The 14,450-nt window shown below is 44.2% G+C and overlaps 2 protein-coding genes across 6 annotated transcripts; both read right to left on the minus strand.

Annotated features, from left to right (window-relative positions):
* Nucleotides 1-436: 436 nt before the first annotated feature.
* Nucleotides 437-7,155, minus strand: LOC148319045 (secretory carrier-associated membrane protein 1-like). Of its 5 annotated transcripts, XM_088282183.1 has the most exons (10): nt 3,671-3,732; nt 3,396-3,588; nt 2,679-2,759; nt 2,480-2,587; nt 2,277-2,421; nt 1,960-2,088; nt 1,084-1,243; nt 902-1,003; nt 689-806; nt 437-625 (listed from the first exon to the last, which is right to left on the minus strand). In XM_088282183.1, the coding sequence occupies exons 2-10, from the start codon at nt 3,405-3,407 to the stop codon at nt 476-478; spliced, it is 1,005 nt and encodes a 334-aa protein (XP_088138309.1). In that variant the 5' UTR covers nt 3,408-3,588; nt 3,671-3,732; the 3' UTR covers nt 437-475. The 5 variants fall into 5 exon arrangements, with proteins under 5 accessions (XP_088138309.1, XP_088138305.1, XP_088138306.1 ...); XM_088282179.1 differs by lacking the exons at nt 3,396-3,588; nt 3,671-3,732 and adding an exon at nt 5,312-7,155; XM_088282180.1 differs by lacking the exons at nt 3,396-3,588; nt 3,671-3,732 and adding an exon at nt 5,312-5,859 and having other exon boundaries at nt 2,277-2,388.
* Nucleotides 7,156-7,557: 402 nt separating this feature from the next.
* Nucleotides 7,558-14,132, minus strand: prkaa1 (protein kinase, AMP-activated, alpha 1 catalytic subunit). The gene is made up of 9 exons (XM_088282187.1): nt 13,896-14,132; nt 12,560-12,701; nt 11,093-11,186; nt 10,487-10,631; nt 10,020-10,107; nt 9,700-9,924; nt 9,071-9,590; nt 8,555-8,681; nt 7,558-8,213 (listed from the first exon to the last, which is right to left on the minus strand). Exons 1-9 carry the CDS (start codon nt 13,990-13,992, stop codon nt 7,927-7,929), a joined length of 1,725 nt encoding a protein of 574 aa, XP_088138313.1. The 5' UTR covers nt 13,993-14,132; the 3' UTR covers nt 7,558-7,926.
* Nucleotides 14,133-14,450: the final 318 nt, after the last annotated feature.

Raw genomic sequence — 14,450 nt, forward strand, 5'->3', positions numbered from 1 at the left:
TAAATTTTTGTAATGGAAAACGAGCAAATTGGGCTTGTGATGAAATAAGAAGCAAACGGAAGCAATTCACAGCAAAGCCACTGGAGGCAGTAGCGGTTCACTTTGCATTCAAGGCCATTAAAAGACGTTTGTGATTTCTTTATTTTGAAAGGAGTCTTAGGGGCACACTGGCAAGAAAACAATCACACCATTGTACTATTTTCTTTCCCTAAAAATACTAACTTCTCAAATATTCAACCTTTTGCCCATTATTTTATGCCTTTATTTCCCTAAAAAATTTAAAAATTGTTCTCAAAATAAATATTTCATTTATTGTAAAATCATAGTACGCATTTTTTCTTCCAAATTAGAACAATATGACTTTATTCGGGGGATTATGATATCTTTCTTTCCAGTGTGGCCCCAATACTCTCATAGGTGTAAGAATCAAGCAGTTTTTGGCAGACCAAAACCACACGTACGGCCGGCAGCAGGCTCAGATGCGCTCTTTGAAGGCTCCCTGGGCTGCCCTGGAGGTGGCGCTGGCGGCGGCCGCCTGCACCGTCTTGTTGGACATGACGCCCGTGGCCAGCTCCTGTTGGGCCTTCTGGAAGCTGGCGCCGGTGGTGCGATACATGGCGTGCACCTGACGGAGCAAAAAGCATTAAAACGGCGGCGAGGGCATTCAACGACGGCGAGCGGCTCGAACCTTCTTAAACATGACCAGCGACATGACGGCCAGCGTGGTGAACAGCGCCGCCACCATGATCATCAACACGCCCGCGGCCACGCTGATGTTCAGGCACATCAGGGCCGAGATCCAGCCGCTGAGGACAGACCAAACACGTTCTTATTCGTCATCAAGCAGCCATAAAGGGGAAGTTGTTTTGGGTTTCTTTTCATCACGTGGAATGTTTCCTACCAGGCTCCCCATCCCGGGATGCCCACGCTCTGCACCACGTACACGCACAGCTGACATATGTACACAAAGAAGAACAGGAAGAAGCGGAACGAGCTGTCGCTCCTGCCACATAAGAAGAAGAAGAAGATGACGACGTGACGTGATGTAAAGCAGGAGGTCAACGGGGTCAGCCGAGAACTTACTTGAAGGCCCCGTAGACGGGCCGGTACCAGCACACGAAGGAGCACGGCGTGAAGAGCAGGAACCACAGAATGGCCAAACCGAAGTCGACGCCGCGGGACGAGTCCACGCCGAACCACGCCAAGCAGCCGACCAGGTTGGCCAGCAGCGCCCCCGTGTGGACTGGAGGTAAAGCACACACGTTGCAATTTCATTTTACCACACTGCAAGAACTGGGCTTTAAAAAAAGAAAAAAATAGTCATGAAATAATTTGCTAGTTGGAGAGGACAAAATGACTTGGAAAAACTCTTAAAACGAGCAAAGACTGCAAAGCCTAAAAAAAAAAAAAAAAAAAAGGGAAATGCTTGTACACAAAACATTTCTTGTCAGACAAAGAAGTAGCATATTGTCAGACGAACAAACATATTGTGAGATGTTTTCATTTTACTTAAGACAAGATTTTAAATTATGTGGTCAAGATTCATCAACTTGCAGTTCAAAGATGCTTCTGCGGGAAACTTTTGATTTTAATCTGTAAAGCGAGAGAAAAAATAAAGTTTGATTTTGCGTTTAAAAAAAAAAAAAAAAAAGGCAATTTTTGGGAACTAATTTCTTTTCATATGTCGCCGAGTCGCATTATGTAACCTGTCCATCAAGGATGATGAACTATTTTAGTGGATGGAAAATGAATGAGGTAAGAATGTGGGCACTTTGTCGCCACACTGTTCATATATGACATGAACTTGTTGCTTTAAGTCTTGGTGTGTGTGTGTGTGTGTGGTAATAAGAGCGTCATGTGACCGAGTCAGCAAACAGGATGACCACGCCTTGTGAGCGCACCATGTGACCGCCCGACCACGCCACGCTCCAAAATTTGAGTCATGAGGGCAAAACGCACACATCCAGAGGTAGTACATGATCTTGACCGTCTTCTGGTACTCCACGGGAATGTCCACCGTGATGTCGTGATAGAAGCACGGGCCCACCGGGAACTTCTCCGGGAGGGGGGGCCAGTTGTTTCTCCTGCCTTGTGGGGGTGGAGAAGAGAAAGAGGAGGAAAATGAGTCAATAGGGTGTTGCAATAACAAAAAAGTTTTTCTTTCATTCAATTTTGTTTTTATCTTGTAATATATATGTTCAATAAATGAGATCAAAATCAAGTCAAGAAAACAAACAAACATTTTTTTTTAATGAAAGATGAAGATAGCGAAGCACCTCCAGAAGCGCTGAGTGACTGCATCTCCCTCTCTCGCCTGTCCAGCTCAGCCGCCTTCCTTTCCAGCTCTTCCTGCCTCTTCAGCAGCTCGCTGGCGCCCCCTGTCGATTCCTGAGCGGCAGTGACGGTCACGTTGGGTGTCAGCTGAGGGGGGTCAGGGGGAAATTAAAAAATAAATAAATAAAAATGTTGGAGAGGCTACCTGTGTCCGAGGCTGCGAGTAGACGGGAGCTTCCTCCGTGGGCTTGATGATGGCGGGGTGCGTGGCGATGGTGGGCGCCGCCATGTTGGGCTTGCTCGCCATCGCTGCCTAGACAGGAGGAATGCGTTGAAAGTGAAACCACGTTTGCCCCAAATGTTAGGACGGACGCCAAGAAAAACTCGAATGGGAACACGCTCACAAGTTTGGAGTCGGTGAAGGGATTGTACTCTTCTAAGCCGGCAGCCATCGACGTCTGTTTTGCTTGCGCCACGGAAGGGTCCTGAAAGAAATCAAGAGTTGCAGTTAGGGATGGACAAATATCCATACGACGGATTATATCGGGCCGATGTCAATTGAAGGTATCGGGTACCCGTGGAGGCCGCCGATACAAATCTGACACATTCGTGAATCATCATCTACATAGGATAGAAATGTCTTTGTTCACAATTTAATGTCATTGTGTTCAATTAAATTGTGTACATCCAAATTTCGGGAGGTATCAAATAGTGAATCCTCGTACTGGTATTAAAAAAAACAAAAAACAAAGAGTTTCCTCCGAAAATTATTTAAAATGAATTGATTTTAAAAACTAGTCAAAACAAAATATTAGTACAAAATATATTGCGCTGTAACCCTGCTCCCCCCAAAAAATCTAAATTCTATTTATAATAAATTGATTTTTGTACCAAATCTTACTATATTTCAGACAACTGTGCATTACTTACATTACTTTTTGATTCAAAATGAGAACATGCTCCAGCAGTGAAGTAAACGAGCCCACCACTCTGAAAAATTTTTTTTTTCTCGTAATTCCATTTCTGAGTCAGTAGCTGCCTCCCTGATTAATCACTCTCGTCAATAAAACGTGACATGCAACACAACACGTGAAAAGAACTAAAGCGGCCCAAAAAAATACCTTGCTTGCCATCCTTAAGCTCAACGCGCACGCCGACGTCCTGCCCACCTGCTAGCTTAGCATCAGCTTCGCACGCTCCTTTGATCCAAAGTGAGGCAGACGTTGACGTCTTCCCGACCATATCCCGAACACACACACAAAAACAGGCTACAGCTCGTCACCAGACTGCCATCCTAAATAATTCACACCGAGGCTGTTGGGAAATATTAATGTAGCACAACATGCGGAACAGGGCTGCGTTTTTTTGTTTTTTTTTTTAATATGAAAGCATTTACATTTTTTGTAAAGAACGAGCTTGAGGACGGACGCCTCGCGAACACTTTTGCCAGATCACCTGTGACCCGAAGGACGAGAAGTGCTCAACAAAAGGGATGGTTCGGAAATATTCAACTTCCTTGGAGAAAATATAAAACTTTCCTTTGGAGAAATATGCAACTTTTTGAAAAAATCCAGCATACTAACTATTTTTGAAGAAATGTACATTTTTTAAGAATATATTCAACTTTTCTAGAAGTATGCAACTTTTTTTACACTAAAATGCACAACCTCTTTAAAAAAGGTTGCACTTTTTTTTCTAAAATGTTTAAACGTTCTTTCAAAAATCAAAACCATTTGAGAAAATATGGAACTTTTTTGGAGCAAATATACATCTTTTTTCTAGAAACACACAAGTTTTTTTTTTTTTTTTTTTAAATAAAATATACAACTTCTTCACAAAAATAGACAACCTTTCTTTAAAAATGTTCATATAGAATACCAATGTCCTTTCAAAGGTTAAGAATGAAAACTTTTTTGGGGACCGTATACAAATTTATTTCAACACAAGATACACCCCCCCCCAAAAAACCCAAAACAAAAAATAAAATCATAGAAAACATCCAGCTATTTTGGTGGAACTTTTTTTCTTTTTTCCCCCATTCTAAAATATAAAACTATTGTTCAAAAGAATTTCTTCTTTCCATGACATTATACAACTTTTGGGGAAATTCAAACGTCCCCAATCCCCCAGTATAATTTTTACTTCTTTCTTTTTGTAAAATACACACATTCACAACTTCTTATAGAAATGGGGTCCCCAAAAGACCCACTGGAGTCAAAATAGAGAAGGATTGTCCCGATTAGCAGAGAAAGTGGGCCGAACGAGGGTGCACTGTCGTGCAGCCTGCTGGTGTGTGCGTGTGCGTGTGCGTGTGTGTGGGGGGGGGTGAGGGGGGTTGTAAGTCAACTTCACATATGCTGCCTTCCGCGAGCCCTGAGGTGCGAGCGCGCACGCCAAAAACATGTTGGCCCTGCAGGGTTCTGTATGAATAAATCATGAGTTGCGGAAAATGCGATTTTGAAGAACAATTGTTGTCCAATAGCAGTTGAGTTCCTCTCAACTCGTTTCCTGAAGAGCCGGCTGATTAGTACTAGCGTTCTAGAAGTTCCGACTGTCTGCGAGGCCATGAAGGTGACTTGTTAGGTGTTTTTTTTTCGTTTCGTTTTTTAAATTTATTTTTTTAATCTGACTCAATGTCTAGTGGACGGCAGATGGTTGAAAAGACAACTACGGTATTTTTCTTTGGAATCTGCAACACTGTTTTAGGCTTTTTATACTTACGTAAACTACTAATTGTGCAAGAAAATAAGAACGTAAATTGGACAAGTAGTCAGTAATAGTAGTGAAGTATTTTCAGGGTTCAACCAATTTGATTGATTTTGTAGGATAGACATCCTGTCATTCATTCATTTGGCCCAAAAACATTAATTAGGTTGCCAGCATGACACCGATAGACAGAACAGGCTCTAAAACAGACAATTTATTGTTGTTATCTAACAGTGAAAACCGACTGTGCGTGTCAAAATGTAAATTGTGATGTGATCATGAGAGCGATGATAATATGGCTAAGCTACAGTAGTTTGCCGGCCAGCCTTACCTGAAACGGGTTACTGAGCTCCGGCTCCGTGAACGGGTTACTATCGTGTTCCGACATGATTGTACCGCCTTCGCGGACGAGAGCCTCGTTGAAGTGTATGCTTTTATCTTTAAAAGAGTCAGTTTAGTCGTGAAAAGGCGACAAAAACTGGCAGTCACGTCTAATGTTGACCGAGTCTTCAGAGATTCTCGAATGAGTCGAGATGAAGTCTCTCGATTTTTTTTTCGTCGAGATGAACTCGCAAAATGCGGAAGTAGTAAACATTACGTCAAAATGTCGGCGTTAAAATGCATTTTTAAAGATGTTAAACAATTTTACAAAAACATTTAGTGAAACATGGGTGTAATAGCACAAGTACGTAGACTATAAATTATATTATACAGCAAATTGAACAAATTTATACACAGCTCCAGACGCGTCACGTGATTGCACACGACCCTATGTTGCGCCTGCAGAAGTCTTTCTGCAGAGAGATGATCTTCGTATCTCCGTCCCCCACCTTCCGTCCCGATGACAGAAAAACAAAATTCTTAATGATTTTCTTAAAATCAAAGGTGCAGAGGTGGAAATTTCAGATTTCTGAGGCGTTTTATTTTGAAATGCAACATCAGATCTCAATGAAAGGATTTCCTTGTGTGACTTCATACTGGCAATTAACATGGGCCAATATTTCAAAACAACAGTAGATAATTATCATATGGCAACAGCAGGGAACCTTTTGTCCTCCTAAATTTTGGAAAATGCATCACCCAAACTATGTTTATTCCAAATTAAAATAATTTCTGTTCAATGTTTTGGGGCCATATCAAGTGCTTGTAGTTTACCCGCTCCTGTTAAATAAGGCAACCCGACAGCAGACGATAAAATATTTCCATAATGGGTGACATTCATAAGCTCATCTGGTATAGAAATATGTAATGCTTTTCTAGTAATTGTTAATTGCGATTACGTACACACACGGGTGAGAAATGCTTGCAAATGGCATTTTAACAAACTGCAGACAAAAAAAAGGCAATTCTTAATCATTACAACACAATTGCATATGATTTACACAATAAGACAAAAAATAACAAATTTCATTTTAATGGTTGACAAAGGGAAAACAAAGCAACAAAAAAAGTGTAATCTCAGGATCGTGACTGTAAAATGGCATTAAATTTATCTCCAGGTTCTCCAAACTGAAGGGGAATGTAAATTCAATTTTTAAGATTGTCTATTTTTGTTGATCATCAAGCAGGCACAAAATTTATTGGCAAATTGATGTCGATTCATAGCCCCCCCCCCCCTCCGTTTGTTAGCATTGACACAAACACAGGAATTGTTGTGAAACGACACGTGATTATGATTCAAGTGATGTGGATTAAAAAAAAATCCAGCAAGAGATCAAGAAGCAAACAGATTTTCACTTTGTTAGATTTACACAACATGGTTCAAGTGGAGCGTGTAGCACAATTAGCAAAATGCAACAGGCCTAGAAATGGAAAGTTTCATAGATCAAACACCTGCTTTGGTTTGTTGTTACTTCCATCGGTGTGTGTAAATTTGGTCACATGTAAATGTAATCGGATGCGATGTCACTTGAAATTGTGGAAATTAATTATCGATATAAAATCGGAATTAGCCACTTGGACCTGTAGTGTAAATCTACCCTTTAAGTGTTGAGATACAGCCTTGTCTTTATGTAGAAAAAAAATAAAAAACTATCCCCGTACAGTGTTCCCCTGATATTTGTGAGGTGAGGGACCGAGCCCACCTTTAATAAATCTGCAATCAGTTGCCATTACCCGCAAAAAATGTTTATAATGGCCTATAGATGCCACAAGATGGCGTCGGCAAAGCTGTGGCCTGCCTGTTTGAAGCGCCTCCCCTCCGTCCAACATCGGCATCAAGATGGCGTCAAAGCACAAAGTCAGAGCTACAGCCTGCCTAAATGAAGCTCCTAGCATCACTTCAACAAGCTCCTCACCAAGATTCCATCGAAGGACTACTTAGTCAGGTCTGTGGCTCCACGCCTCTGTTCAACATAATCGTTCTCACCAAGTTGCCACAAGGCGGCGTCAAAGCAACACTTTTATATTAGGTGTCTATGTGAGTAATTCAGCGAATAACAAGATAGGTGGGGGGGGCACTGTAAAAACAAAGACGGACTTAGAACAAAAAATGCTGACACTGAGAGGGAGGCGTGAGGGGTCAGTGCACTTCCTGACGGTGTGATGAGTGTGCCGCAAATTGGGGAAGAAAAAAAAAAAAAATCATAAAAGTGGCAGGAACGAAAAGAAAGGTGTGCAAAAGTGCTGCTTCTTTCTTCTCCCGCACAGGGAAAAAAAAACAAACAAGTTGATCTTACTTTTTTTTTTTGCACTGGAAGCTGGCTGACTCGATAGTACAGCAAATTCAGTGTAATCACTTGACAAGATGTTGACATATTGATCCGAAATCGACTCTCCCCTCCCTCTCGGCTAATCCCCAGCGTCTCGCTGCCATCCCGGGCTGAGCCGCCAACGGATTGCATGCTTATTGCTAAAAAGACACTCGGAGAGCAAACAAGGCTATAGCGATCGATGTACGTGGGTACGTACGCGTGTGTTTGTGTGAGCGCGTGTGCGCGTAGCGAGCTATCGTGCGAGCAGTTTGATGAGGTTAGCGCACATCTCAAAGAATTCAATGGTGTGGCTGCCCGGGCGAGGCACAGACGGGACGTCGACGCCTCCCATCGAGTCGATGGATGAGGTGAGCGAAGACGCCAGTGAGCCCTCGGCGGCCGCCTTGGCGTGCGGGGCGACGCTGGTCGAGGCGGGGGAGTCGGCGGCGTCCGCCTCGCTTTTGATGGTTGTGCGGTAGTTTCCAACCGATCCGGAGCGCAGAGGGGTCGCCGTGCCGGATTTGGTTTCCAACATGTCGTCTGGAACAACACGGAGGGCAACAACGTTTTTGGTTTTGTGCGGCATTTCACCACTGAAGGCTGTGGCGAGGTGAAAAAAAAATGAAGGGATTTACTTTCACATTTGTTGGTATCAAAAGAAGCACACGTCTCATATTTGGAGAAGGTTGCGATTGAGAAAGCAGGAATCAGTGTCAAGAAAACTTTTTAAAGTGTTTTTTTAAAGCATGTGGTGGGTTAAACTCTACTTGTATTTTTTTTTTTTTTTACAGGTCTCTCTCCGTAGCGTCGCCAGCGGCGTAACACATTAACGCTACTTTTCTAATGACTGACCGACCTCGACGGTGGAGCTTTGGACATACCGTCTATACTTCGGAAGTCGAGGAGGTAGGTTCGGCTGTCCACCTGGTAGAGTTGAAGGCTCATTTTGGTCTGCATGCCAGTCACCGGGTTTTTCCTTTTCACGCGTAAATAAAATGGATTTACAACCTGACAGCACAGAGGGAGGAGGAAAAAAAAAATAAAGAAAAATGAATGATAACCAATTAAGTCACGTGTCGTCCTGTTAGGAGCGGTTCAGCTTTGCCACAGTTGTGATGCGATCTGAGGAATGCGTCACGGGAGAGCTTGCTTTTCTCGGGACCATAGGTTACTCACTCGCCACGCCACATTCAAACAGTGCCACAAGATGGCGCCAAATCACTATTTTTTCTCTTAGACATGGCTTAGGTTTGACTACAAACAGAAAAGTCCTTCCAGGAGAAGGCACAGCAGAGACGAAAGTCCTGGAACGTTTCTGACACGTTGTAGGTCAAATCAAATCGATGCCATAGCAAACTAAACGCAGCCAATTAAATGCGTGTCAATATCCAATTCACCTTCCACTCATAGTCCAGCTGCTTCATGGCGCGGCACACTTCGGTCATGATGTCGTTGGGTCTGCTCTGGCTGCGGATGCCAAGGTGCCACTTGGCCCGCCGCACGCCCTGATGCTTGGACTTTTGCGGATTCAACTCGTCCAGCGTGTGGCGCGGCCGCGGCGGCGTCTCCGCCACAAGGAAGGGCACACGCTCCGGGTGGGGCTTGACCACGGCCGCCACCGAGGCGCCGGACGAGGTCAGGTGTTGGTCGTCCAGGAAGGAGTCGGGCGGGCTGGACGCCAAGTAGAAGTCCTTGGCCTCGTTCATGATGCGGCGGTTGTCGATGATGAGGTGGTAGGCCACGGCCAGCGGGTCCTGGTGGTTGCGGCTGTAGATGCAGGCCAGCACCTCCTCCTCGGTGCACTCGAACTTGTCGCACACCTCCTTGAGGGCCTCGTCGTCGATCATGTTGTTGCTGTACGACGGGTCCTCGGGGAATAAGTACTTGGGAAGATCCTGCTTGAACCAGTCATCCTCTCTGCGAGGGGGAAGCAAAACCCTGAACGGTTGTTTGTTCCTGCAATACTCGTGCAGCTCATGCAACCGGAGCCCAAATTCCTTGCGTGTGTCACATTCTGGAACTTCACCTGATCTCTTTGATGGTGGCTCTCTTCATGGGGTCCACCTGCAGCATGTGCTTCAGGAGGCTGGTGACGGCGGGGTTGAGGTACGGCGGAGTGAAGAAGATGCCGTCGCAGATCTTCTTGAAGAGCGTCGGCACGTGGTCGTCGTCGAAGGGCAGCGTGCCGCACAGAAGGGCGTAGAGGATCACCCCGCTGCTCCAGATGTCCACCTCGGGACCGGCGTATAATCTGAGCAAAAAAGTGAAGGGGGAAACAAAAAGATGATAAAATGATATTGAACGAAGCCGGAGTGTTTACAGGAGCTGCGACGGAACATTCCTAACCTTCCTGAGATCACTTCGGGAGCAGCATAGTTGGGAGAACCGCAACTCGTTCGTAAGAATTCTCCATCGGACATCATGTTTGATAAGCCTGCACACAAGTCAACAGTTTGGGACCGGCGAAAACGTCAACTCCAAATTAGTGAAAAGAAATGACCTGAACTAAATCACTTCCAAGTCATTCAAATGTAACTTTTAATCTCACATTTTTGAAATTATAATTTTATTTCAAGAGAATTCAGCTACAAATGGATTCATTACATTTTGTCAATTATTTTTTTTTTAATGTACATTTCCTAAGGTAAATTGTGAGCGGCAATACATTTATGTAGCACACTTATTTGAAAACATCTTTCCATAATTAAATAAATAAAAATAAGCACAATGTGAAATGTAAGATGGATAAATAGTTGCATCTATTTATTTTATGTATTTATTTGATGGTTACAATGTCTTATGTCCTCGCTCACCAAAATCGGCTATCTTGGCATTCATGTGCGCGTCGAGCAGGACATTTTCCGGCTTGAGGTCCCGGTGCACCACCATGTGCCGGTGGCAATAATCCACCGCCGAGATGATCTGCTGGAACAGTCGACGGCTCTCCTTCTCGTCCAACTGCCGGATGAAAAAGGCGCAAATGGAGTGTGAGGTGAGAAGCACAAAGCAACGCCTCGCGTCGTCTTCTGACATTTCGGTAAAAATTGCAAGCCTGACAAGAAGAGCTTGTCTGCTCTCGTAGTTGCTCTTCATAAAAAAATAAAAAAAATAAAAAAATCAGTAATAACAGAAATACATAGAACGGAATGAATTTAACAGTCTGTGCATCATGCATCATACGTTTCATGCAAATTGATGACGTGCCATGGCCACCAGGGGGCAGTACAGAAAAGACAGACAAAACATGAAGCGTTTCACATCTAAGTGACTGAATGCAAAAGTGATGCGAATTACGGATTTCGCACTGCATATTAGCATTCAGCTATCTGATACTGAATTTATCTGGTAATTAACATGTTTATTATTTTTTTGTTGTTTTATGTGGCTGAAGGGCGAGAAGCTGAGAAGAAGAAGATTACCTTTCCATTCTTGAGGATGTAGTCAAAGAGCTCCCCTCCGGAGACGTACTCCATAACCATGAAGATATCTGTCGGCGTGCTGATAACCTGATACCTGTGAGGATCGTCATGTGATTGGACGCTTCAACAGCAAAAAGTCAGGACAAAAAGCATTTGTTGAATATGTTTCGTACTGTTAGCCGATCCAATATGACCTACTAATATCTTGCTCTTTTCTGTGACCTAAATGGAACCAAACAACAATGTAGCCTCCTCCAGATTAGAAAAAAAAATATGTCAGTTTTAATCTTCTTATTGCACTTACTTGACCATCAATTATACGAAAATGTGGAAGAACAAACATACTAAGGACCCAGCAGATCTTTGGAGCAGACTGTAGGCACACAGACAGCTCATGCAAAGCTTGTCAATTATTTTGTAAAGTGTCTGTAAAATTTGGAGCGGTGGAGTCGGTTGCTAAAGAAGCACGTATGAAAGCCCTGGAGACAAAATGTGAGCATGCTACAGAGCTGCGACCAGCTGCCACATTGCTCACATAGCACCTCCGTGTCATCCTCGTTCAGGAATGTAAACTCCCTTTGTGTGTGTTGGCGATGCCATCTTTGCCAACAGTGGACCAGAGCGCACAAACAAAGCCGACTCCATTTTGATGGAGCGGCTAAGACTTGTGTTTCCCAGCAGCTGCTTGCTTGACAGTTTTTTTTTTTAATCAAATCATTTCTGTTCAATTAAAATAGTTGTCATTTGCTGTCCTGTTTTCATTAAATAATGCAAAATAACAGCACACTTTACACATCACAGTTCATGTGTTGCTGAAATTAGCATGTTTTGAGGGGCTGCTCTGTCTCGCGCGAATCATGCCTTTCGCTACCATTTGCACTGGGAAATTTGGCCGTATTTCTCCGTCGCTCACCTCCGCTCAGTTTAACGGGTTGTCAGCACGTGACGCACCACTGCAAGCAGTGTTTCGCACTCGTAAGTTTGCCCCGAGGCAGAATCTTTGTTTCAAAGGTTTTTGCTTGCATCATCACAACCGCCTGTTTTGGCCATCAAATACTTACAAGTGAAAACTGAAAATGTACATTTTTGGCCGAAGGTTTTCGGTGACCGCTGAGCAGATGCTAACGCTGATCTGTGCGGCCCATAAAAGTCAATGCAGTCCTGATTACCTTTTGGATTTGTATTTTTTGGGAATTCTTGCAGACATTTTGGACCTTATTTTACAAATGTTGGAAATGTTCCAACTTCCACCACTCTCCCCTTTTGAGCGTGTTAATTTCGGTTAAATTTAGCAAATTACACTCCACCCAATTGTGAGGGGATAAACAAGGCTCAGACGGGTATCATTCCAAATGGACGGGCTCTGGAAGCCACCATTAGAGGCTGGAAATAGCTCAGTGGGTGGCAATAATGTGGCGGCAGGCGAGGATTAGGGGACGTGCGAGCGGGTCGTAATCTAGGACTTACAGTTTAATTATGTGAGGGTGCCTGAAAAGCTTGAGGTTCTGGATCTCCCGGCGGATCTTGCCCACCACGTCCAAACTGCGGATCTTTTGCCGGTTCAGGATCTTCACGGCCACTTGGTGTTTGGTCAGCTCATGTTGGCCCACTGCGAGAAAACACAAAGAAAACAAATCATTCACTGTTCTAAAATGAAATCTTTTGTCCATCGTCCACAATTGCAAAAGGTCTTGTCATAGTAAAGAGTATTATAAAAAAAAAAAAAAAAAAAGACTTAAAAACTGGAAGAGCAGGTGACAACCCTCAAATATTACTGAACACACTGTTGGTGCAGTGAGTAAATATTTTACAACTCGCAAGCTTCAGTGCTTGGGTGCAACAAACGTCATACTATGTAACACAATTGTCTACAGCAATGTACGGTTCGATTCGAGTAATACATGTTTACGAGTAAAGCCTTTGCTGTGAACGAAAAAAAAAATTCAACCGATATAACGTTCCTGGATCACCCCGATTTCCGATCCGATCGGTGCATCCCCTAGTGTTTGTTTTTCCATTTCAGTGTAATTAATTCAATGTTATTTTTTTCATCACTTAAATGTCTGCATCGTCAGAGTTTGTGCTATTTAGGAAATGTTTGGGGAAAATACAAAGGTGCAGTACCTCTGTGTCATTTTCAGATCAAGATCACTTAAAGGCGTTGCTGCTTGGTGAGGAACTTTTAAGGTCTACAAAAGGAACAAAGACCTCAATAGTGGCGCAGGTCTCAATTAAACACGGTGCACGTCACCATGTCGTTCCACAAATTACAAAACTTCACAGTGACGACCCCCCCACCCCACCCCTCACCGCGCGCAACAACATGAGTGTCGCCACAAAATAATATGCCTATAAATTTGAATACCCGCGATGACAGTCTATTGAGCTGACGCCATATATCAATGCCCGGCGGTGGCGTAAAGTGAACAGTGGCGTGATGTGAAAATTAAGCTATATTTATATTATCTCGCGTTGCGAGAGCTTTACTTCCCGGTGGCTACCTTGACAAGCGACTTGTGGCTCTCCCCGGCTAGCCCCCCCCAACTACACAGCGCCGAACAAAACGAGCTGGTGCTAACGCCAGCGGTGTGTGGCGTCGTTACGTCCCCGCAAGGAAGTTGAGAAAACGGGCAGCAGGAAGAGACAACAAGTGCGACGCCTTTCCTCGCTTGACAATTTAGCTTGGCAAATTAGCCGCGAAGCTAAAAAGCTTCACCGGCCACCATCTTTCAGTTGAAGTAAGTGAAGGGGGGAGGTTGGCGGCGAGGAGGAGGGGGGGGGGGGTTCCTGTCTCGCTGCTTACCTTTCACCTTCCCGAACGTGCCCACTCCGAGCGTGTCGCCGAGAATGTAGTGTCCGATTTTGACTCTGCCCTCGTGTTTGGTTTTCTCCGTCGCCATCTTCCTGCAGTGGCGTCGATAGCCAGGCAGCAAGCGGCTGGCACAGATGGACTGAGAGCTCCGACTCCGATCTCCAAGAGAGCCTCCGCGCCGCACGTAGTGGGAGGGGCCTACACAGACGCCGCCGCTTGCCAGACGTGGTCGAACGTAAATGACGTATCGTGGTGCTTTCAGCTACACTCGGAAAATTTAAAGTCGATTAAACGCCCAACTGATTTTAAATATGAGGTTACTCGTGCTATTCTTTTCGAGCTTTTAATACTTATTCGACGCCACAAAATAAAATGAGCTTGTCAACACAAAAAACGCTATCCTATCGAGTCTGTTCAAAAAGTTGTGAACGACGGTTCAGGGGCCTCCCCTCGTCCTTTCTTATCTTCTGTTTACACTCAACGTCCATTTCCCACTAACTTAAACAAAACAAGCCTCTGTTCACCACAATCGGCCTACAGCGTAAA

Source organism: Idiotropiscis lumnitzeri, chromosome 18 (genome assembly GCF_059441095.1).
Source record: "Idiotropiscis lumnitzeri isolate Australia: NSW breed Sydney's pygmy pipehorse chromosome 18, RoL_Ilum_1.0, whole genome shotgun sequence".
Lineage (NCBI taxonomy): Eukaryota > Metazoa > Chordata > Actinopteri > Syngnathiformes > Syngnathidae > Idiotropiscis > Idiotropiscis lumnitzeri.